The sequence below is a fragment of the Vespa crabro genome, chromosome 1 (genome assembly GCF_910589235.1).
Source record: "Vespa crabro chromosome 1, iyVesCrab1.2, whole genome shotgun sequence".
NCBI classification, from domain to species: domain Eukaryota; kingdom Metazoa; phylum Arthropoda; class Insecta; order Hymenoptera; family Vespidae; genus Vespa; species Vespa crabro.
Window position 1 is genome coordinate 15,245,171 of NC_060955.1, and position 23,611 is coordinate 15,268,781.

At 32.6% G+C, this 23,611-nt stretch overlaps 2 protein-coding genes across 5 annotated transcripts in view; both read right to left on the minus strand.

Moving 5' to 3' along the window:
* Window positions 1-18,884, minus strand: part of LOC124422917 — a 42,444-nt gene extending 23,560 nt beyond the window's left edge. For all 3 annotated transcript variants that reach the window (XM_046959963.1, XM_046959952.1, XM_046959943.1), the window contains exon 1: window positions 17,924-18,884. The gene's annotated coding sequence lies outside the window, so the exon portion shown is untranslated. The remainder of the gene's footprint in view (window positions 1-17,923) is intronic.
* Window positions 18,885-19,517: 633 nt separating this feature from the next.
* On the minus strand, window positions 19,518-22,330 carry LOC124422921 (selenocysteine insertion sequence-binding protein 2-like). Of its 2 annotated transcripts, none has more exons than XM_046959988.1 (7): window positions 22,101-22,330; window positions 21,563-21,920; window positions 20,868-21,490; window positions 20,282-20,502; window positions 20,063-20,217; window positions 19,821-19,989; window positions 19,518-19,735 (listed from the first exon to the last, which is right to left on the minus strand). In XM_046959988.1, exons 1-6 carry the CDS (start codon window positions 22,139-22,141, stop codon window positions 19,822-19,824), a joined length of 1,566 nt encoding a protein of 521 aa, XP_046815944.1. In that variant the 5' UTR covers window positions 22,142-22,330; the 3' UTR covers window positions 19,518-19,735; window position 19,821. The 2 variants fall into 2 exon arrangements, with proteins under 2 accessions (XP_046815944.1, XP_046815935.1); XM_046959979.1 differs by having other exon boundaries at window positions 19,518-19,745; window positions 22,101-22,329.
* Window positions 22,331-23,611: the final 1,281 nt, after the last annotated feature.

The following is a 23,611-nucleotide window of genomic DNA, read 5'->3' on the forward strand; positions in this document are numbered from 1 at the left end:
TATTTCAGGGTTCGCAGGAAAGCAAGAGACACTGCATATTACGATAGGTCGAGGTGATGAAAAAAAAAAGAAAGAACTAGGAAGAAAAGGAAAAAAGAAATCGGGTGCAAAGACCAGCTTGCTGCTAGGCAGACATGATTATGGAAACGAGAGAGAGAGAGAGAAAGAGATGGTGAAAGAGTGAAAGAGTCCCAAGTCTTGTGGAAAGAGTAGAATTGCGGTCCAGCCTAGTTTTTTAAAAAATGTAGGTAAAGAGAACTCGTGATCAAGAAAAGAATCAATCTCGTTCTTCTTTTCTTTTTTTTTTAAAGAAACGAGCCAGTGGTCTAGTTTATTGAACGGATACGACAGCTTCTTCCTCTTGAAAAGATTTTGATTTCATCGGCAAGTTCATGGAAAAGACGGAAAGGAAAGAATATCAGGAGACAAAAATAGACGCCACAATTCGGTAAGTAGTTATTGCTTAAGTTTCACGAAAAGTCGTACCATTGCAGAATCAAAAGTTATAATGTAGAGAGTTCTGATGGTCTTAGAAAGGCTCGTAAATATAGTAACAAATTACATCCCGTTTCTTGCTGATGTAGTCTTTAAACGAAGCAGCCGTCTTCTTCCTTTGGGACCATACTGAAATTCGAAACTTATTTCGAAGACGAATGAAAAGTCCGAAAGCATTTCTACGGCATAAGCGTAGAATTGAAAGGGTTCATTCTATCTAGGTCCATCTTATCCACAAGTAATAACGTGCCGTATATACACTTATTGGTATATAAAGATCGGATAGAAAGTTGTAAAATAGAACTTGATAAAAACAAAACAAAATCGAGTACTCATACGAGCAAAATAGAGAAGAAATGAAACTATCGATTTTATAATAAAAGAAATAATTCATCTCATTTTCTGAAAAATATTTAGGATATTGGTGTCTTCCTTCTCGTCGTTTCTTTCTCGTTTTATTTTCTCTTATATGTTTACGTAAAATGATCATAGTACTAATTTTTATCCTTGAGTACTTGCGGTACGTTTTTTTCTTTCTGTCTCTTTATTTGAACGCTTAACTGAGTCTCAAAGGCCAGCACCTATTGCCAACGATTGTTCCTTTGTGCAACGCACATCTCTGAATTGCCTTGAAAGTTCGAACGGGAAATGTTACACGCCGCTATTCTGCGCGCTAAGAACCAGGATTTGATTAAACGTTGCAGTAGTAAATGAAAATTATTTTCTAGCGTTCGCTATCCTCTTTTCTATTCAATAAATAGTAGCGAAAAAAACGAAGCAAATTCTATATTGCGAAAAAGAAAAAAGAATTCTTTTGAATCCAGAACTACGTCAAAAATTTAATTACATCTTATCAATTTTAAAAAATTAAATTCGGTCGAGTGATTGATTGAATCAACGGTCAGTCGATTCGAATCCGCCTCAAACATCACTGTTTACCGTTTTCCGTTCCACAAACCGTTTGACGTAATATTCACCTCGCTGCTTCCTGTGATATCCTGAACGATTATACTTTAATCGATAGCTATATGAAACTCGATTCATTCTTTCGTCACTTATTTGAAATATATAAATTCGAGAATTATTCTCGAATGAAGTAACTTCTTATTTGTTGTATTTAAGATTCAATCATACGAACGAACCAATTTATTAAATTGTTTTAATGAATTACAAATACGTTAAATGCACTTGAATGAAGTTTTTTGTAGAAAAGAAGTTTTCGTAAAATCAACAAAGAAAAAGTTTATATAGACGAAGATGACGACCATTCTCACTCAGTATAATATCCGAATAATGGAGCGATAAAAACGCTGAGAAACGAAAAGACGAAGAAACTAATTCGCGGAAGATTACGTAGCTTCTTTTAAAGATGCCGATTGTTAATTTTGAAAAAGGGAATACTTATTCTCGTCTCTCTTTCGTTGGCAATTTATCTCGAGTTTTCTAGGAAAATAAGACCCACATTTAAAACATAGGTACATAGGTACATAGGTATTTATGTACTTACATATATATGTACATAAAGAAATAAGTATGTAAGTGTATGTATGCGAGATCGAGTAGCGAATTCCAAAGCAGCGTTTCGAAATCGCAACGAGGTTTGCGAGCGAAAAGAAATTACATGCGGGCGTGTATCGCATAATATCTGGGAAAACATTGAAAACTTTGTGGCCTCGTGCTCGAGCGCATACTCACACTCAACCGTTAACGGTTTAACGAGCATTTCGTTAGTTTTTCTTTTAGAATTCGTTTAACGGCAACGATTCGTTTCTCGCTCGCGTTCTTCTATCGTCATGACGCGATTATGCCCTTCTATACGTTTGCGCGTACGTACATCTCAGTGTACGTACATATGTGTGTGTTGTCTCTTGCGAGTTGCGTGCACAGCCTGCCAAGGAGGTCAATGCCTCTTTTTTCTCTATCTCATTCGGTTCCTTGGCAGGTCAGCAATCGAGCATATAAATCCTATCGTTGTAATTCAATAAAAAAATGTTTCGTTTGATCTAGGAACGAAATTTCGTTTACTTTATTTCGTTTTTATTTCTTTTATTTTTCTTTTTTTATATCATGATATATAATTATATATTAAAGTTTTAGGAAAAACATATTACTTCAGTAATCGTCCAGATAAGAAATCGTCAAGTAGCGTAAAAAGAAATTGATATGAAAAAGCATGCGGAACGTAGAGAGCAGATAGGAATATAAATATAAGTTTCCTTTTATACATACGTACGAAGGATTAAATTTCAACTGACATTCGCGCTATATCAACTTCCTGGACTGATATATCAACATTAATTAGCCAAAATGTATAATTGTCGCTTCCAACAATATTTTTATCATCAATATATTCTCACTTTTCGGTATAATGTTTTTCGCTTTTTCAACTTTACGATCCTATCGATTATACCAACATAATTTATTTTAATAAATAAAGATATAATTTTGAAGATTCTAATCGCTTTGTTATCGGTGATCATTAGCGATTAAAATAATTTTGATCCTTTACCAGATTCAAGGAATGGAAGAAATGGAAAGATAAAATCTGTCAAAAAGAGTATTCGTTGATCAATCCGAAGAAAAAGATGTTAAATCGGAAAGGACACGTCAGCGATCTTATCGATGACAACGGCGAAAATACATTTCGATGATGCAGGATGCATAGTATGGTTCGTTCACATCGTAAAAATTTTTACAGTCTGGTATAAGCGAAAAGAAAACTAAGGGAAAGGAAAAAGTATAAAAAGAAGGGGCAACAGAAAAAGATAAAGATAGAATTGAATACGGCATATCGCTCTCCTATATATATATATATATATATATATATATATATATATATCGTACGTGTACACACGTCGAACTTACATAGGCATTCAGAGAAGGATTCCGTGTGCGAGGTCCAACTTACGGGGCAAAGTTCCGCTACGTGCCAGCACGTTTGCTACCAACGAACGCTGTAGAAACGCATAGCTCCTTAAGAAGAAGGAGAAGAAAAAGGAAAAGAAAAAGGACGCACATGAAGTATGGAGAACCCACTGGTACTCGATTTCCTTTGTAAGAGAACATCGACGATATTATCGAGACGATACATATTTTAAGAATTTATGATTAGAGGAAGAAACGATCGTGCCAGAATTCCTCGTTTTTAAGTAAAAATGCAAATAAATAAATAATCAAGTGTTAAAGACAGTAATTTATCATCTCTCAATATGATTAAAAAACATTACTTTTGCATAGCACATCATTCAACATAAGATTGATTTTCGAAGAAAGCTATCAACAATTTATCTCTTGATCAAAATTATCTAATATGTAATAATAGAACGTTCGTTATTTATAAGATCATATCGGATGTAAAGCTGATAGAGAAAAACTTATGCGGTTCGTAAACAGGCTCCCTTTCTTCACTCGAATCATAAATTACCATTTTCAAAAGGCATTTCTACGAGTTTATCTTTCTGGAGGATTGTATCTCGCACTTGAAATCTACAGAATCTACTGAAGGAGAGAATCTTACACGACAAAAGTTTTTCTGTTACCTCATGAAATCCGGAAAAAGTCCATTCTGCAAAACATAAACCGTTAATGGGTAGCATTTCGAAGATTCGCCGCACGGATTCACTAAATGGAAATTTAACAAAGGTGTGGTACCTGGCGGTTATTGGGGGAGGGAGGAAGGGAGACAGTAGCGACGGAAAATAAATTTTCGACCCAAGTACTCGGTGAAAATTTTTCTAATTCTCATGGACTTTAAAATTTGTAGCTTGAAAATCTTAACGTGATTGTCCTAATTTTATATTTTTTTACTTGCGATGTTGGAATGTATTACATTGCTATGTACATTAAGTACGTATGTATATAAATACAATATATATGTAAATATAAAAATCAATACTTTCGCAGATATATCGAAATAATATGAGGAAAAAAAAGTTTCATGATGTAATAAGACTCGTAAATGAGCATGGAAATATAAAAAGGTTCAAGAGTAATTACTCTAAGCGATTTCTTTCGCCTTGACTCGCGCAAAACGATGTTCGTTCGTACGTTAAAAACTAGCACGGAAAGGCAACACGTTCTTTGCGGACCGAACGAATCGCCGTGTAATAAGTGAAAGCCCACATGTTTGTTTCTTCTTCATCTTCTTTCGCAATATATTCAAGGCGAACTCCCATTTTCATAGTAGTCGCGTCATGACATTGACAGTGATTCACCATCAAAAAAGAAGAAAAGGAATAAGTTTACAAAACGGAAAAAACGACACAAGCATTTCTCTTCAATAAACAATGTTTTATCTATCAAATATCATCCATTCGTTATCGTGCCAACTAACCTCTTACACGAGATCCACTCAAGAAAAACTGCTTTTACCTACTTTCCCGTTTACTTCTCTCTTTAATGTTTTCACTAGTCCGCTTCTTTTCTCGTTTCTCGTTTCTTTAATTTTTGCTTCTTTTCTTCGTGTTTGACTAGTCATATAAACAATATTTGACAAATTTTTACAATAAATTGATTCATGGTGATGTAAATTGAACACGTGACGTAAGATAAATATAAAACAACATGATACAGAAGAAGAAAATATTAGAACCGAATGAATATCGGGAAATTGTTAAAATATCACTTTCGAATAAAATTGTAAGAGCAAATACGTAGATCTATCAATGAATAACGAAACAATGATGAAAAACAAACCAGAGTTGTTTATATTTTATGAATATATATACATATCTTTGACGACGATGACGATAATCTTGTTTAACTGTTCCTACAAAGAGCGTTACTTTACAAAGAGACCGTTGTAAATACAACATTAAACAAAACCCTATTATTGGTTTACGGTTTTTATGCTGATTATCTGATTTGTTTTGCTTTCAAATAATAATTAAAAAATCAGTTTAATTGTTAACCTTTGATGCAATGATATTGATTTCGCTCGACGATTTGTCAATCAAATATAACGAGGATATGGTGCAAAAATTATGTAAAATTACCACTGAAGATGGTAATTTTAGCAGAACGCCGATTGGTATCTTCTCATTATGTGACAAAATACCTAAACCGAATCGAAATTATAAAATAACATCGTAATTATAAAGTAATTGGTATCGTTGAGTTAAACTCATTGCTATTATTACTATATTTGTCATTACTAATCAAACAACATAGTCATTATAAATGAGAAATAATGGTTCTTACAAAAAAATAAAATCATTAAATAGAAAAAGAAAATTAAATTTTCGTCTAACACTCTTTCTGCTACATATTGAGAAATAGTGAAAAATGTCTCCCACAGTTTCGAACGATCACAGGATCCGCATCATTGGAGAAACTCGAGCCCTAAGAGAATCTCCTGTAGTCTGGAAGCTTTCAGCAGGGAACACGCCATTCCTCTGCGAGGGAATTTGGGACGGATTAACAGTTAGGTCTTCCTCTTCCTCTTGGCCCGACCTCCATCGATGTTAAGGAATGCAATGGCATTCACTTATAAACGCTTAGAGTTATACAAAACATAAAATGCGAATTTTAGCAATCAACATATCTATTCGAAAATATTCTTTCTCACTTTCTCTGAAATATTTTATATAAAATCGAAATCTACATTTTTGCGAGACTGATTCACGTTTTTTCGAGAGAAAAAAAAAGAATAGAATGGTATTTATGAAATCGAAGAATATTCTGTCAAAAAAAAGAACATAGAATTGTCTATAATAAATAGACAATGCTTCGAGTGAAATATCAGTCGAACGATATTGACCTTTGCTGGCATTTCGACCCTAGAAAACATGCTAGAGAAAAACTACCGTTCGATCGATCGATACTCGGTTTCTTTGCAAACGTTCGAAGGTTTACAAAATAATATGAAAAGTTATAGAAGTAAGATAAATCTTTCAAATTAAGAAAAACGAGCGACACTCATTCGCGTTAAGAACGCTTTAAATCTCTTTTCGTTAATCTCGTTTGTCGAGCGAGTTATTTTCAGCTCTCATAGAAATCAAGACACACTCTTGTCGTTAGTTTAGAAGATCCAGAAAACGACTGTGAACGTAGCTCGAAATGATTCTCCTTTTTTCCTCGTTGCATCTCGTATTCCCTCGAAAGTATCTCGTAAAGGTCTCAACGAGATTGAGAGAAAACGTATTTTTGGATGTAGCTGCGAATAAATGAAAACAAAGGGTAGATATAGCGTCCTAAGAGCTTACAGAAGAGACATTCGAGATTAACGAGCACCGACTTGTTTTATTTGTGGTCCTAAGAAAAGTTCGAAGAAGGATTTCCTCGTTCTTGAAAGTAATTTTATAGCAATCTTTAAAAAGTAATTTTTGTGAAAACTTTGCAACAACATTCATCTTTTTCGTACTTATAGTATTCTCATGGGATTTCATAAGAAATAAGCGAGATAAAATAGGCCGAAATCGTTTACGGTGTCGGTTGATTACGCGATCGAGTCCACGAAATCCATGTACCGTTACGATCTCGACTCTACCAAACGTAAGCGCGCAAAAAGTTCTTCATGATTGTAGAAGCGCGAGTATGCGAAAGTCACGTGATGCGTCGTTTCACGGTAGATCGACACTGAACTGTAAATCATTCTTGGTAAGTGCTTCGTCCGTGTATTAAATGACTCCTTTTTCGAGTATGGATACTATTAAACTAATAATCTCTGTTTTCATCGACAGGAAAAAGTAAAACAAATAAGCGAGCTTTTTAACGACTCAACTAAAGAACTAATCAAAGATATTTAACATTTTCAGACTGCCTTGATTTAAACTTGTCACGAATCCTACTCGACTCATTGAATTTTTTCATTTTTGAAGTCCATAGATTTTTAAGAAACAATACAATTAAATACATAATTAAATAGAGACAAATAAATAGAGAAAACAAACAATTAAATAGAGAATAATACAATTTAATAGATACCTATATGGGAAAGTTCATCTTTTACTAAAATGTTACTAAAATCCTCAATTTGGCCCATAATACAGTGGCTTTAATTTAAGCCCATCAAAGACTTAGAGAGTTAACGTTTCAATAACGAAAAAGGATTTCGATAATTGTTCTTATCCTTGGCAAATTTGTACAAACAAATTTAACATCAATGTATAGTTCAATATCTTTAAAATTAATATATAAAAAATCATAGGCTTTGATAATTTTTTTAAAAGTTACCGAAATTTATATAAATTCTATATAAAAAAATTAAGAAAAATTGTTATTATTTTATTAAAATTACTTATTAATATTAAAAGTATTACAGTATTCAACTTATAAAAATCAAATTAAGAAAACAAATATTCTGTTTACAGAACATGTATGAAAACTCCATTGATTTTTGTATTAACTTGACAATTCAATTTCATAATAATAAATTAACGTATACAGTAAAAGTTATAGGTAATATTACAAACTACATTTTTTAATTAATATTTTCCGATCTACGATTTTTTTAGATCTTACATTTAGAATTTGTTATTTTTGTCTATTAAGCCAAACGTAGTGCAATCTAGCGATTCCGTTATGATTTCAACGTACGCTTTTACCACGCATAAATAATAAACAACGACGTAGTACCAAAAGATAAGCTTATTAATAAAAGAAAAGCCTATTACCTTTCACGAAATTATCGAAAGCGAGATCAAACAGGAGGAACTTTTACGTTTACGTCTGCTTCGTCTAAACCCTCTTAGAACTCCCTTTTTCTCTTCTTAAACGAGTCGTAAAGTTTTACGAGCCTTCGACGACCCATTCTCAGACGATGCACTTTTAGAAAGGCGCGCGCGCGCGTACCGGCATCGTAGCTTGAAATAGCCCGCGATCGTGGAAAATAAATACATAGGACTGTTTCTATCTCTCTCTCTCTCTCATTTTTTCTTCACCGGCAGACGGACGTTTCCTTCTTCGCAAACCATTCTTCGGACCGGATGTCATGTCGTTCCACCATTCATTCGTGTGATAGCAACGGTAGCGTAACCGCTTATTGCCCGCCCATCGACGAATATGCATATGCATACGCACGCGTCTCTTGCATTATGATGGATTCTCACTTATGCCAGTAACGTACGACGTTCTTAAACACGTAGAGGAATTCTTCGAAAGTTGCCAATAATTTTGAAAAAAGAAAGACGATGCAATATTTTCTTATAATACATAATTATAAATTAATTATATTTAGACATCAAACAATTAATCGAATATTCTTAAATTATAATTACAAATGTATAAGAAAAACTATTGTGAACATAGAATATAGTGATCTTAGATATTATCATTAAAGAAAATTGAAATAAAGAAAAAAATAAAAATCGTGAAGAAGAAATGAAAGAAGAGCAATTGAGGGACAACACCGATCGATGACATCATTTCCTCCACTCTCCTTGTTTCCTTCAGGATCGCGAGAAAAAATCTAAAGAGGCGATCGTGCGTTTTCCTCTCTCCAAACTTCCGGCTAAAACTCGTCGCGCTGAATCGAGGCTTCTCTTCCGGCGCACGATCACGCTTTTCACTTCTTAATTAGCAGATCTATCTAGCAGATTAAATAATATTCCGTGTATGGAATAGACAGGAGACTACGAGTCTCGTTTGAGTTCTGTCTTGTAGCTAGAAAAGCATGAAATCTATTCCCGCGAAACGACCAAGAGGAGGAAGAAGAGGAAGAAAAGGAAGAAGGCTTTTGTGTCACTCCCTATAACGACGGACTCTCTCGTCTAAGACTTTAGAAATTACGAAAGGCGAGAAAATAAAATGTCTCTTTTATCCCACCGCCTTTTCTACGTAGCACGAAACATCTTAATTAGCCATGACTATAAATCGTCTCTTTTCCGCACGTGTCCGTTCTTAAACGTCAAACCGGATTCCAGAAATTGGAAAACTTAATTTAACACTTTATCGCTTATATATTAACAACTTGGATTTTTTAAATTCTTCTTTCAAATATTCTCAATGGATATATTTAAAATAGAGGATGTACCCACATATGAAGAGAGATGGAAATTAAATTGATTAAATTCTTTAAAGAATGTAATTTTTCCTAAAAATATTTTAAATACGAATGATACTCTTTTCACGTATTTCAAGAGACACACGTGTGACCACGAAATAACCATGTTCTCGCGTATAACAATCTAATTTCCGCAGATATCCCCATGTCGAGTGAAACAGGCACGGCATCCATGTCTATAGGTATTTCTCTATCCTGCTCTCTCTCTCTCTCTCTCTCTCTCTCTCTCTCTCTCTCTCTCTCTCTTTCTCTCTTTCTGTCTCTCTTCCTATTCTCTCTATTTCTCTTTCTCCCTCCCTCAACTTCCGAGAGCAAATATAGGACAAACCACTAACGTATGAAACCCGTCTGTCAAAGGAGATTACCGATCACGTCTATATAGTTATCCATCCGGTAAGTAGGTACTGTCGCCCTGTTGTCAGGCTCATCGTTACCATCTTCTCTCTCTCTCTCTCTCTCTCTCTCTCTCTTTCTCTCTTCCATCTCTCTTTTTTCTCACATATACAGACATCTGGTTTTATAAGAACGAAAAAACCCGAGAAAATCCTTCATCTTATACCGTTTTCGTAACGCAATACGAAATTATTAGTTAAAAAGTACTCATGAGAGATTAAATCAATTAACAAGAAGATCACAAGAGAAAATACTTTTTTTTTGATCATTTATCGATCAGTTATCGCTTGCATAAAAATTATTTTTTTTTTGTGAACGATTACGAAATGAATAGTTTAACTATTTTTTTCACGACTTCGAAAAACTTACTACACTGAAATCTATAGGTCCATAAAAGAAATATCTAGACTTAAACTTTAACGTAATCGACTTATCGGGAGAACGCGATTATCTCCTTATAAGACCATACGCAAAATGTTGTTCTTGTAGGCCAAGCATAAACCTATTGATAGAAGTCACGCTTTGCTTTCTCCAATTTAACTCAAACCATTAATTATACCCGTCCGCTTTTGCCTCTTTGAGAATGGCTTGCGTACGGCGATCTCACACTCGAATATCCCGTCTGTGTAATTAGAAGCATCGAGTGGGCACGTGCTATTTTTTTATGCACGAAACGATCCCCTCAAAAAGTAGGCCTACTTTCTCTCTCTCTCTCTCTCTCTCTCTCTCTCTTTCTCCCCAGCTTTTTTTTCATACGCATAATCATACTTTCGATATTTTGCGTGTTCTCTGAAAGGCTGCGGGCTTTATCGTACTCGAACTTCCGACAATAATCACATTTTTGCAATGCATCATTCTCGTTCGTTTTTCCTAATGGTTGCGTTCGCAAGCAAGGACAACGATAAAGCGTTTTTCTTCTTTTTCTCTTTTCTTCTATGGATATTTTCACTTCTGTCAATTACGCATTAAGGATTGCACACGCATGTCTGTACATTCGTTTGTGTGTACAAGGATTCACATAAGGAAACAGAATAGTCAAACTCGATCTCATTTCAGCGATTTAGAAATCGTTTTTTCTATCTTCTATGCGAACTCCTTATGTATATTACGAAGATGATGGTCTATCAATCTTGCTTATGATTCTATATACGATCTTGAATGCTGTTATTACATTTTCAATATTGAATAAACCGTAAGCAGTTCGAGGAAAACCGTGTTTCTACCTTTACATGATCTTTTCAAAAAATAATGGAAGGAAAGAACAAGAAACGATAGTTGTTATATTTTATCTAAATATATCCATAAGTAGTGAAATGAAAAAAACAATAAAAATAATAAGTAATAGAAATAATGAATCGGATAAGAAACAAATGAACCCTGAAATAATGAAAAATAAGCTGATTAACCAATTGAATGGAATTAATAAAGCTATATAAAATAAACTTCGAAGATTATTGTAGAGAAAATAAGCAGGTAATTTATCGTATGACAGGCTATATAAACGAATGTAATTAATTGCATAGCCAAAAAAAATATGAGAAGAAAAGAAAAAGCTAACAAAAGAAATACAAAAATAAAAAGAGAAAACTCGCGTGATCGTTTCGTTTTTGCTCTTAAAAATTTATCGGACGCGAATAAATACATGCAAGAGTAATTATCTTAGTTAATTCTCCGCTCGTTTGCCTAATTGAACATTTTTTGTAAAGATTATCGATGCTACGACAACCGGAACCTTTTTGAAACTTTTGATAATAGAATGTATTCTAACTTCGTTTTTATCATTAAACTTAAGCACTTCTTTTTTATTATTCTAAGTTGACAAGGGTATCCTGACATATCGATACGAACATTCTTCAAAAACAAAATCTAAATGCAAATCTGTTAATAAAATTATCGAGATATCTGCGTTTTATAATTGTTTCTTTCCATTTTTAGAATTTTCCAACTATATTTACATTTACAATAACATTTTAAGTATTTGACTTTAAATATGTATGTATCAAACCATACGTTACAGTTGCGATTTTGCAAAACTTTACAAAATTGCCATTTTCCCAGTTAATGAACATCATTCTCGTTCAATACGAGAAAAATATTTGTTTATATAATACGGCTCATGAAAAAAATATTGCCTATGAGATTTTCTAAAAAAAATATATGAGAGAGAGAGAGAGAGAGAGAGAGAGAGAAAATTTCAACGACAAGGACGAATCGTGCGCAGATGATTTAATGCGAATCGACTGCTACAATGGTCGACGCATTGGGAGTATGTACATCAATAAAAATACCATATTTTAAAGTCGCTTTTACGCGCTTGCTTTATAGCGCTCTCATTTGACCTATTCAGTCCGTTCAGCAATTTTAGAAACAAATGTTAAATAAAGCACTTTCCGTGTTTGTTTTCTTACTCCTTTAATATACACTTTATAATAATCGAAAAGGTAATCTTTGAAGTTTTTTGAAGGAGGATATGTTGACGAAGTCGTGCATTGTTAATCATAAAAGAAATAAAAAAAATTTTGAAACTATCCGTGAAAAGAAGTGACGTCGTTTGGTGCTCGTATCTGAGAGCTTCAGATTTCGTAGTTAGAAATTCAAGAATCTATTTACTCTCACGTAACAAGAGACTTCACATCCTGTTTTTGGTTGGACATGTTAACCATGTGTTATTGTGACTCGATATTTTACAATACATTCAAAAGAAGTAAAAAATAAGAAGTAGAATTTGCCTGAATGGAATACTACTATCGACTAATAATAAGAATAGTGTTTCGAGATTTTGCGACTAGTTCATGAATAGAAAATCGCCTTGAATATGGACATACTCGTTTTGCCTCTTCAAATTACGATGACTACTCATCGAAATTTTGAAAATGAATAAGATAAGAAAGTCGCGGAACTATGATTCTCTTCCACCTAATTTCAATTACTTGTCGCTTGTACTACATAACAACATGAAGCAATCTTACCTCACCATCCTCCAAGAGATAAATATTTTTTCCACGTTTCCTTATCATGTTTCTTATGTTTAGATTTCTTTTAAATTGATTTATTTGAATCAAAAAAGTATATTATTTTATTATGGGAGCACATTCATTTCATACAAGTAGACATTCGTAAAAAAATTGTCTAAAGAGTTTAAGCATGTTAATGATTACAGCAATAACCCGGAATGCGAAAAACCCGCATTCGATACTTGGTCCAGGTTACCCAACGGTCCAACTTTTTTCACAAATCTTATATTAATAATAACATTTTTCACTTTTTTTTCTTATGTTATTTTAATTTATACATGCGCCCAATACAGACCGTCATCAGAATTTAAAACGACGATAACATGCGAAGAATATCAATCTTCTTATTTATTCATTTTTCGAAATAATGTGTCATTCGCAAGATGATTCGTAAAATGATTCACTATCACTATTATACTTATGTATATGATACGTAGAATATAAAGTTACGTTTTAAAACATAAAGTTAATTGTATACGTTTAACATGTACAACAAACGAGAGAAAGAAACGTAAAAGAAAACTAGAGAAAAATCGAGAAGATCACGAAAAGCTATAGAGAAAAGCATAACATCTTTAAAGTAAAAAAAGAAGAAAGAAAAAAGAAAGAGGAAAAATGAAATAGGAAAGGTTAATATTTGTTCAAAAGATGAGAATTACGAGAAAATGATATCGATCTTTGTTTTTCCTTTTTTCAGGTTTCAACCTTTTGAGTTCCTTTCTAAATTAAATTTTTTTTCCGACATTCTATTCTAGTCTATCTCACATGCGAGATGGAAGTAAAAAAGGCGTGGCATATGTGGAAACACGTAGTAAAGTGGAGAATAATTCGATGTGTTTCCAATTGAAACAGAGCGATCGTATACCATCCAAGAGCACTCGAGAAGGAGCTTGCGAGCTTAATTACCAGAGCGGCTCTTTAAAGCGTCATGCCAAGTGGAATCATCGTTTTTTTCCTCTCTTTTTTCTTCCGTTTCATTCTTTATACGTCACATTGAGGCCAAGCTAAGGGCGCTAAGGCCACTATACGTAATTGTGTGTGCTCTTAACTGCTAGCGTTTACCTACTTGGATGCGTCCACTCAAATGTATTCCCGTTAACTCTACGGTTTTGCGAAAAGCCAACGATGCGAATATAGCACTCTCTCTCTCCCTCTCTCTCCCTCTCTCTCTCTCCCTCTCTCTCCCTCTCTCTCTCTCCCTCTCTTTCTCTCTCTGAAAATTATTATTTATATTATCGAAAATAGAGTTTTGAATGAAAGAACATCAATGAGTGCAACGAGCCATTGACTTTAAAAGAGAAAACAACAAAAAAGGAATTCTTTGGAAGTCCTCGATAGAAACGTGCAAAACAGAGAGATGAGTCACGATTGTAATTAACACGATCTCGCTAATGCATCCGAGAAACTTATCAGAGGCATGAATGCGTAATGCGAAATACTATGTCAAAGTTATCAATTATACATGCGCATAATATACATATTTATGTTATTATAATAGAAAAATAAAGCAATTCTTTAGTGATAGAAAGAAAATATACTCAAAATTCGAATGACTATTCGATTTTAAAGCCTCGCCTATACGAGACCGCTGCACGCCAGATGTAAGTAGGTTCAGCAAAGAGACGACCTCACGAATGATTCGTTCTCATATTACGAAAGAAAAATATACTCGTTAACACATCGTTTATTGCTCATCGATGGAAATCATCATATTCTCGCATTTCACCCAGTGACACAACAAAATGGTTGAGATTATTTATCTTGTAAAATCGATAAGATTTACATCGGTGAACATGGATATATGAAATTTATTTTGATTAACAATAAAATTGTACATATGAAGATAGAAATCTTTGAATAAACTAATGTATCGTAAGAAGAAGATTCGAGAAGTATAAGACTGTTTCAATAGAAATGAGAAATAAATGATTCATTTCTTTTATTAGAAAAAAAGTTAAATCATCAAAACGAATTAATTTCTCTTTTCCGATTAACAGATTAAAATATCCAAGCTAAATCAATCATGTGTAAATTAAAAAATAAGCCTCCGCATTTTAATTGGGACCAATCGATTCGTTACTCATGAATTAGATTAATTATCCGATTCTATAACTCTTCCATATCGTTCACGGAACGTTAGTCTCGTTTTGCACGCCGAACATGTTTAAACATTTTATTCTTGGCATGCGCTTTTTTAAGAATTATCTGTTAATAGAAAATGTTACGATAGGATGCGTCTGCCTTTAATGATCAAACTTGTTATACTATAATAGTACTATTAAATAAACGGTCATTGATATGCCTTTGAAAAACTTTTACCAAAAAATACCGATAAAGTTACCGTAAAAATAAATTGTAGCAACGTTCAATAACTTCGTAGAAATTGCAAAACAGAAATATGTACTACACGAAATATTTTTCTTTCGATTAATGAATACGTATATGCAGGTCACGTCGTAATATACATTTCTTACACATACTTCCTGTATCGTTAAAGATCTAACAGACTTATCATACAACGTGACTGCTAACGACTGTCCTACGTCTATTTGAAAGAATCTCGATTTTCAAGCGGACCGACAAAGCAAAAGACGAGCATCGTTCTTTATATATTTATATATATATACACAAGAAGAGCGACGCACTCGAGAAAACGAGTCGAGACTCGGTGTTGGATCTCGTAAATAGCGCTGGCCAATTAAGAGGGTCATTTCTACTTTTCTCCACTATATGAAAAGGGGAAAATCTTCAACAAAACTATTATTGTAAGCAATTGCGAACTAATATCTAAATGACATCAATGAGACAATAAAGATATTCTGTCTCTGATAATTTCATTTTTATAATGATTCTCTCTCTCTCTCTCTCTCTCTCTCTCTCTCACACACACACATTCTCTTTCTCTCTTTCGTCCATGCATATTAAGCATTTTTCTCGCGATACATTTTTCTCTTTTATACTCAATTTCTTCTTTGTAAATTTACAAAAAAAATGACAGCCATTAAACAATCGATACACACCATAAGTCTTCTTGAATTGCAAAATATCCAAATGATATTTCGAAATTCTAACGAATATAATAACTGCCTAAGAAGTATTTTACAACATAAGAAGATTAAAAAATCGTTCGGTATTTAAAGAAATGTCATATTCAAGGGACAAAGCAGTTACATTTAAATAAATGCCTTCTTTAAAGGGAAAATTTTTTGTTTTGGATAACGTTACATTTTTCGTTTTTTCTTGAATTTAAATGACAATTGATTGTTGAAATTTGAGAATTCCCGATTGGCTACTTTACTAACTTACCAAATTCGATTTCTGTGTATGAATGGGAAAGAAAAGAATGACGATCTTTCGACGATGTGCAACGAAGAGAAACGAGTCTTTCTATCGCTCACATTTATTATGCACGCTTGAGGAAACTAGAGAAGAAAAGGAAGATAAAACGGACGAGTATTGATTGGGCCCTGAGTTCCTTGACCGATAAGCCGAGACATCGAAGAGACTCCAAACGTTTTTCTTCCTCACATTCCTTTTCTTTCTAGTTTTCTTATTGCTTCTTGTTTAATCGCGATAATTTTCTATCTCATCGAAACCTTTTTGTGTGTCACGTAACCGCCCACTTCGCGGTATATACAAACATTTATCAGTAAAATCCTGGCGGGATTTCAACGAACGAACAACGAATCGTTTCTTATCTTTCTATCTTTGTTTACCACGGAATCGCGTTCGAATTTTATGACGGAAACGGAAAAGGATGCAACTTGTGGTATTTCAAAAGACGTTATTTAAACATTTCTTCTTTTTCTATGAAATAATATTTTCAACAATACATCCAAGAACTAAAAATGATTTCTTTCAAAATCACTCCTTTCGTATGATTCCTTGCTCCATCCACACATTATTTATTAATTAAGCAAACCGCTTGTTAACAGTTCACGTCATTTCGAAAAATTAGCGTTTCATCCTACATTGATATAACGCTCAATGTAGCTGACTCATTAACTTCATACACTGGCGAAACAATTTTTTTCATAGACAACAATTTTTTCTCAAAATTAATAACGTTCTAATCTCAGTCGAGTTTCTGCCTTTTTTTTCTTCGTTCTTTCTTTCTCTTTCTTCGAATTGCTTCGACGTCAAACTTAACGACGTTTCTGTTATATACGCCGGACGGTCATCGATTCGTCGATCATTGACGCCTAACGGCATCCGAAATCGTTGTTGAACACACGAGCATGCGCGATAGTCACAATTCGAAATGACTGAACGATCTCCTTGCGTGCCATTCGAACCGGAAGCATAAGATCATTTCGGGTTTTGAAATTGAGGATACGAAGATTCTTGCTCCTGTTGCATATATCGTCCTTTCGTTGCATCGAAAATCGCGCGGGTAAGGTAATCTTTTACGAGATCAGAATCCTTTACAAACTTACCGAGTGTGTGCTACTTCGCGAAACTAATTTAACGAAAGATTACACACGTAAAGCTAAACTTTTGATTAGCTGTAGCTATTTCATCTACGATACGAAGCACATTTTATTTATCTGTCTTATTATCCTACGATCTTATTTTAGTCTAAAATGTAATTTTGTTACAATGACATACTATGTTTCCAATAAAATCTTTGCTAAGACGTTGATAACTAAGTTATTCTAGCATAAATTAATCTAATACTTTTGTAGATAAAATATATAAAATTAATTATTTTATTTTTTACATTACACTTTACTTTTTCTTAGTCTTACAAATGTTACAAGAAAAATCTTTTTAATATTTTAAATAAAGCCTTTAATATTGAATTATCGGCATCTTCAAAGTATTTTTTTTCAACCTATTAAAAAAGATTTGTTAATTTGTATATTATTTATAATGCTTAAAAATGTTCTAACAAAGAACGGTCAAAAAAGTTTTACTAGGAATCTTTTTTAGGCTAAATAAAAATATCGAGATAATACAAAAAGATTACTGTGCCGCAAAACAATACGTTTATCCTTGAAAAATAATGAATATATTTTACCTTCGACGAATCCAAAGAAACCACAGTAGGTACTAAAGTTCCCAAACTCTCGATAAATTCCTTTGCAAGGTCACTCTCGATAAATTCAATAAAAAGCAGAAAAGAATGAGATTACACTCAATGAGATAAATGTCGCCAAGAAAAACGAAGATAAAGGGTACAAAAGACGATGTGAATAAAAAAAGATATGCTACGTGGTAGAAATGAAAAGAAAATAAAGCAAATAAGAAGAAAATCCGCGTATATATTCTACTGATCGTGCATTGCGGCCGGTGCCGAGCCGACTGACTGACTGACTGACTGACTCCGCAAGTTAGCACCGGTCGTACAATCACCGCACTTGCATCAACAGACGCACACACGTATAAGCGCACAGAGAGCTCACGGTCCCGCTTGAGACCCTCCTCTGACTTCTCTAGTCCCTCATTGGTCCCAGCGTTTGCCTGTCCTTTCTAGCAAGAACGAAGGCTCCGTTCCAGCTTCCATTCGAGCCTCGCCTTCTTCGTTTTCTTCTCTCCTCTCTTTTTCCATCGTTGCTGCATCCCAACGATATAACTTGCATGTATGCGTTTATGTTGGTACGACTATCTTGATACTATGTGTTTCATAGTAGCAATGGGTCCAATCTAATACGTATCCTTCTCTTAATTTTGAAGGTTATTCTTTGTTCTGTCGCCGTTGAAAATTAAGATCTTATCCTAAGCATATATACTATAATAAATATTACGATTATGTTATTCGATTCAAGGAACTGAAAAGAAAGATCGAGTCTGTATATATTCTGAGTATATTTATCGGTGTCGAAAGTACGTAAGTATTCAATAGTATTGCGAATAAATGGAATTCCATTTATAATCCTTTGATAATTCTTTCATGAATTTCTATGCAAAAATTTGAAGAAAATATATAAATAGTGAAAGTATAGATACATTTCTTGCTTGTTTTCTCATTTAGCCTATCGGTTTGATATCAATGATGAAAAAAAAGTATACTGAGATTTTGTTTGATACATGCTCGAAGCCATTGCTACGTTCACCGTTTCTGTCGAATTCTTAAAATCCCTTTGTGACACATCAAGTTTCGTAGAAGCAAAATTTCAAAAGACTGAAAATACTCGAATAACGTCTTCGACCTTCTTTCAACTTGAACAAAACAATCCGATGATATTCATCTTAATTGGCTCAATCTCATGAAAACTCTTTCTAAAATATTACTTTAAAGAAAAAACTTGAATCGCGTAAGTATGTAGAAAGCGATGCATTTAAAATGTATAAGAAACTATACGCATTTTAAAAAGTATAAAATACGTCTAATTTAAGTATCTAGAAATATAAAAAAAAAAAGTACAAATCCAACAAATTTTTTGATAAAACCGAAAACCATAGTAATTTTTTACTTAACTTGACAAAAATCGTCGAGACATTAAATTATATCGAAATATCACACGTTTCTATTTTTATTAAAGACTTTAAAAGAGTTTTAAGAGATTTCAAAGCATGACTTTCAAATATATTATTCAATCCGACTATCCAAAGATATTACGTGGCTACATTTCTTTTAGCTGACAAATGTTAAAGTGGGAAAACTTTATAGATTTTCGTCACTATGAATTTATTATCGATATATTGTATAAAAAATAGCTTCAAGTAATCCCACGTCTACTGTTACAGTTGTAAACTTCATTTATCAAATCCAACATCCTCTTTTTCATATTTGAGTTGAATCGGGACATGCTCTAGATGTTTATCGCCTCAAGGTTACATAGATACAGTTCGCTACTGAACTGTTTTATCTTATGAATACTTCTCTATCCTGAGAATTACTAGAATTAAATAGATGCAAATTTAAAATTAGTTTCTCTGATTTTCAATATACGAGGATTTTTCAAGATTGTTACTTTATTTAATTGACGCTAAACTCTTGAGCAGAACTCCAATGTTCTCTGTTAAGAGACCATTTTCCTGAATTATTTTTGATATGTCAATTATTTTCTCCGATCTTCCTCGCAATTCTTCAAACATGTTCCGCGCAATTATTATCTCGACGAGAACGTTCCAAAAGAATTGCTACCAAGAAAGATACATATTAATATACCATAAAAGCGATATACCTTGCAAGATATCATACTTGATCGCTTACCTCGGCATTAGCATAATTAGATATGCCTATACAACTTACGAGTCCATTACCATGAGCATAATATCCTAGCTTCCGCCTACGAAGACCAAAGCAAAAAACTGTCTCATGCGTTTTGCAATTTTCCAATAATTTGTCAATTTCTTCGTTCAAACCACCTGGAATAATAAAATATTCGGTAATTATAACTCGATGATCAATAATCCAATCGTCATATTTTACCTGCAGATAAAATCTTTTCAATATCCGGTGCTATCACAACAAATTGCACTTTTTTTAATAGAACGTGTTTTTGAACCTCCTTTAAGCCCGAGTAATAACGACGTTTATACTTGCCCTTATTTTGATCTCTATTGTAAAGTTTTGTTTGAAGCCTTCGAATTTCAGACAAAAATTTTTCCAAGGATTCGTTAAGAGAGAAAGTTACTAAATTATTACAATATCTGTAATGTAATTGAACTGTCAGAATATATATCAATTTAATTTATTCTGTAACATATAACAGTATATTGTCATTATAATACTACACATGATTAATTACAAATAATATAATCTAAACGAGTTTCACACAAGGCGTATATTATTTATAGAATATAATATTTTATGCAAACAATATACGTTTCGTTATCTATATTACGAATACACATTTGTAATACACACATTAATATATACATATATGCATGATCTATACAGAGATTGACAAGAATAAATTAAACTTCACAATATCTTTGATCATTTCATCCTTTTTTCTTGTAAATTTTCAAACGTTACAAGTATTCATACCACGAGAAAGAGTAATAGTACTTACTCTCTAAAATTTTTGGAATATTTTACATCTAACAAATTATTAATATTTGGTTTAATATCTACATTATCCTCGTCGGTAAGAGACAAATTACGTTGTAAAACGTTTAAATCATTAGTATTGTTAAACGCATTTCTATAAGGAACAGTGGAAATATTTTTATCTTTCACACCCGAGATCTTTAACTCATCTAATTTCTGAGTTAAGTCCGGCCGAAATTGTACAGAATCTTCAGAAATGTTTTCCGCTATAGTGTTTCTGTAATCTCTATCATAAACTGTCAATGTTGACATAAGTTTTACATAATCTACATCCACTTCCGGATCTGATTTAATCTTTAAAGTATTCAAATTAATACTATTCACATTTATAACGTTTTCTTTTATCTTTCTGGTGTTGATCTCATCTTGATATTTCATTTTCATATTATTCCAGCGTTCTAGTATAATTGTTCTCTTTAATCTTGATGGTTTTTTAAATTTTATATTGTACAATTTATTTTTTCTTATTTGGAAACCCTTTTCATTTGATTTATTTGTGTTAGTTCCACTTGAATTTATTTTGTAAACGTCCAACTTTAGTTTTCTAGATCTTTTTCTATTCCTATTTATGAAACATTCTGCATTCTAAACATTAAATTTAATAAAGAATTATTATTTTTGACATACAATAATATCAATCAAATATTTATTACTTACTTCCAAAGCTTTACTTAAGTCAAGAAATAATTTCTCCGATCTTCTATGCTTATGTAATCCTAACAATTTTTGATGTTTTGCTTTTTTTGTAACATAGGGTATCACAGTTTCTGTGATAACAGATTCATGATGAGAAACAAAAAGATCTGGCAAACTCTTAATCTTTACATTTTTCTGACCAAGTTCAGGATATTCTGACTCATTTAAACTTACTTGAGTAAATATCTCTGTTGATATATTCGCATCACTACGATATCTGCAATGTTGTTCATTTTTCTGTGCAGTATGTTTCATTTGATTTTGAAAGCTAAGCTGAGGCCACGTCAAATCTCTTTGCGATTTATTCTCTGTCTGCGATCTATATTAATGCATGAAATATAAGTACAATTATTTTATAATGAAGTGGAAAATAAATAAATCTGATAAACATCATCTTTAACATTGCATTATATATTATTAAATCAAAAATTAATCTTTGTAATTACATTTTATAAACTAATCAACATGTACATATATATCTTGACATTATTGAACTTACCGACATAACCAAGAAGAGTACGCATTGTAGGATTGGTCCATATTGTTTAATATCTTTTACCAAACCAAAATTATTTTCAAATAATGTATTCACACAGTATTTCTTTTATCAAAGTTTAATATTTATATTGCATTGTTTGATATTCAAAAAAATTATTAATTTGTACAAAACTTATTTCATCCTTCCTTCGAAGCTTATGTTTATACTTATACATAAGTATACGTATTAATAAAGGCACGAATAGAATACATCATAGATATCAAACAAACTGAATATATTTTGTCACAGTTTTGTTATCAACTGAACGTTAAAGTTTCTTTCTACAATTTTCGTGTCGGAATCTGCATTATCGATGTAGCATTGAAGAAAGATAGTAACGCTATTAACGTCATAAATTGAAACTAATACTCGTCGCGCTTGTTATCACGTGATCTTATACTTTTTATGAAACGTAATTAAAATCACTATTAAATTTAATTACAAATTCTGATATTATACGATCTTGATCAACAGCAGTTCTAATTCCTAATTATAAGCTATTTTAATTCTATATTAAATTGTGCAAAACAATTAAAACAATACGATTTTAAACAATTATATACGCATATGAGAAAATATAATATTGACGTGTTGAAATATACTAAAATGGTATAATAATATACGCTTCGTTATTATTTATATTTTGTTTACATTCATGGTTAGAAAGAATATAACAAATAAAAACAAATTATACAATGCTAATCATCAAATGTTTGCAATAAATCACAATTGTAATTAAACTCACAAGAAAACGTCCTTTCTCAAAGGAACAATTAATCTCCTTAAATGTCTTTCTTTTTGCTTTTTTGAAATATTAATGTATTACGATACCATAACAAATTAAAATTAAACTAAGAAAACTGATCGATCATATAAAAGAAAAAACTAATCTTTCCGAATTCTATAGATTCATAAAAAATAAATCATAGTGGTTCTTCTCCTAATGTCCATTAATACCAAAATATATATATGTGTACTTTCTTTTCTTATGTTACCAAAGCAGTATATTCCGTTAAAAGGCACCATTTACCGTAATACACGGCCGCTGGTACATATTTTTGCCGTTAAGCTCGCCTTTACGACAGTCATAGAGACACTCGTGTTGCCATACGTACTGCCATTCGTACAGTGGCGGCCATTAATACTGCGAAGAAGGATTACCTACTATTTTTCTTTTGAAGATTTCTCTTTAACCTGATTTATAGTTATTAGCCATATAAATTCATATTAATATTGCTAATGTACTCATTTGTGTGATAACGTTAGACGTTTCACACTTTTGATAAATATGAGAATAGTCGGTGCGCAATGTGACAATTTTACCTATGTATGTAAGATATAGGATGAATATCATAAGAAGAAAATAGAGAAAAAAGCTTTTTTGATTTAAAGCGAGATCCCTCCGTATGTTTTTCACGATTAGCACTATACATTACAAGTCTTGCTTGTGCGCCGTATTGAAAGGACCTGCG

What these genes read in the sequence shown, in the direction of transcription:
- LOC124422921 (XM_046959988.1), bottom strand. Translation starts at nt 22,141, where the DNA reads ATGGACCAATCCTACAATGCGTACTCTTCTTGGTTATGTCG. An exon ending in TATTCCAAAAATTTTAGAGA is followed by an intron (nt 20,503 to 20,867) that starts GTAAGTACTATT and finishes ATTACATTACAG; the next exon opens with ATATTGTAATAATTTAGTAA. An exon ending in CTAATTATGCTAATGCCGAG is followed by an intron (nt 19,990 to 20,062) that starts GTAAGCGATCAA and finishes CTTTCTTGGTAG; the next exon opens with CAATTCTTTTGGAACGTTCT.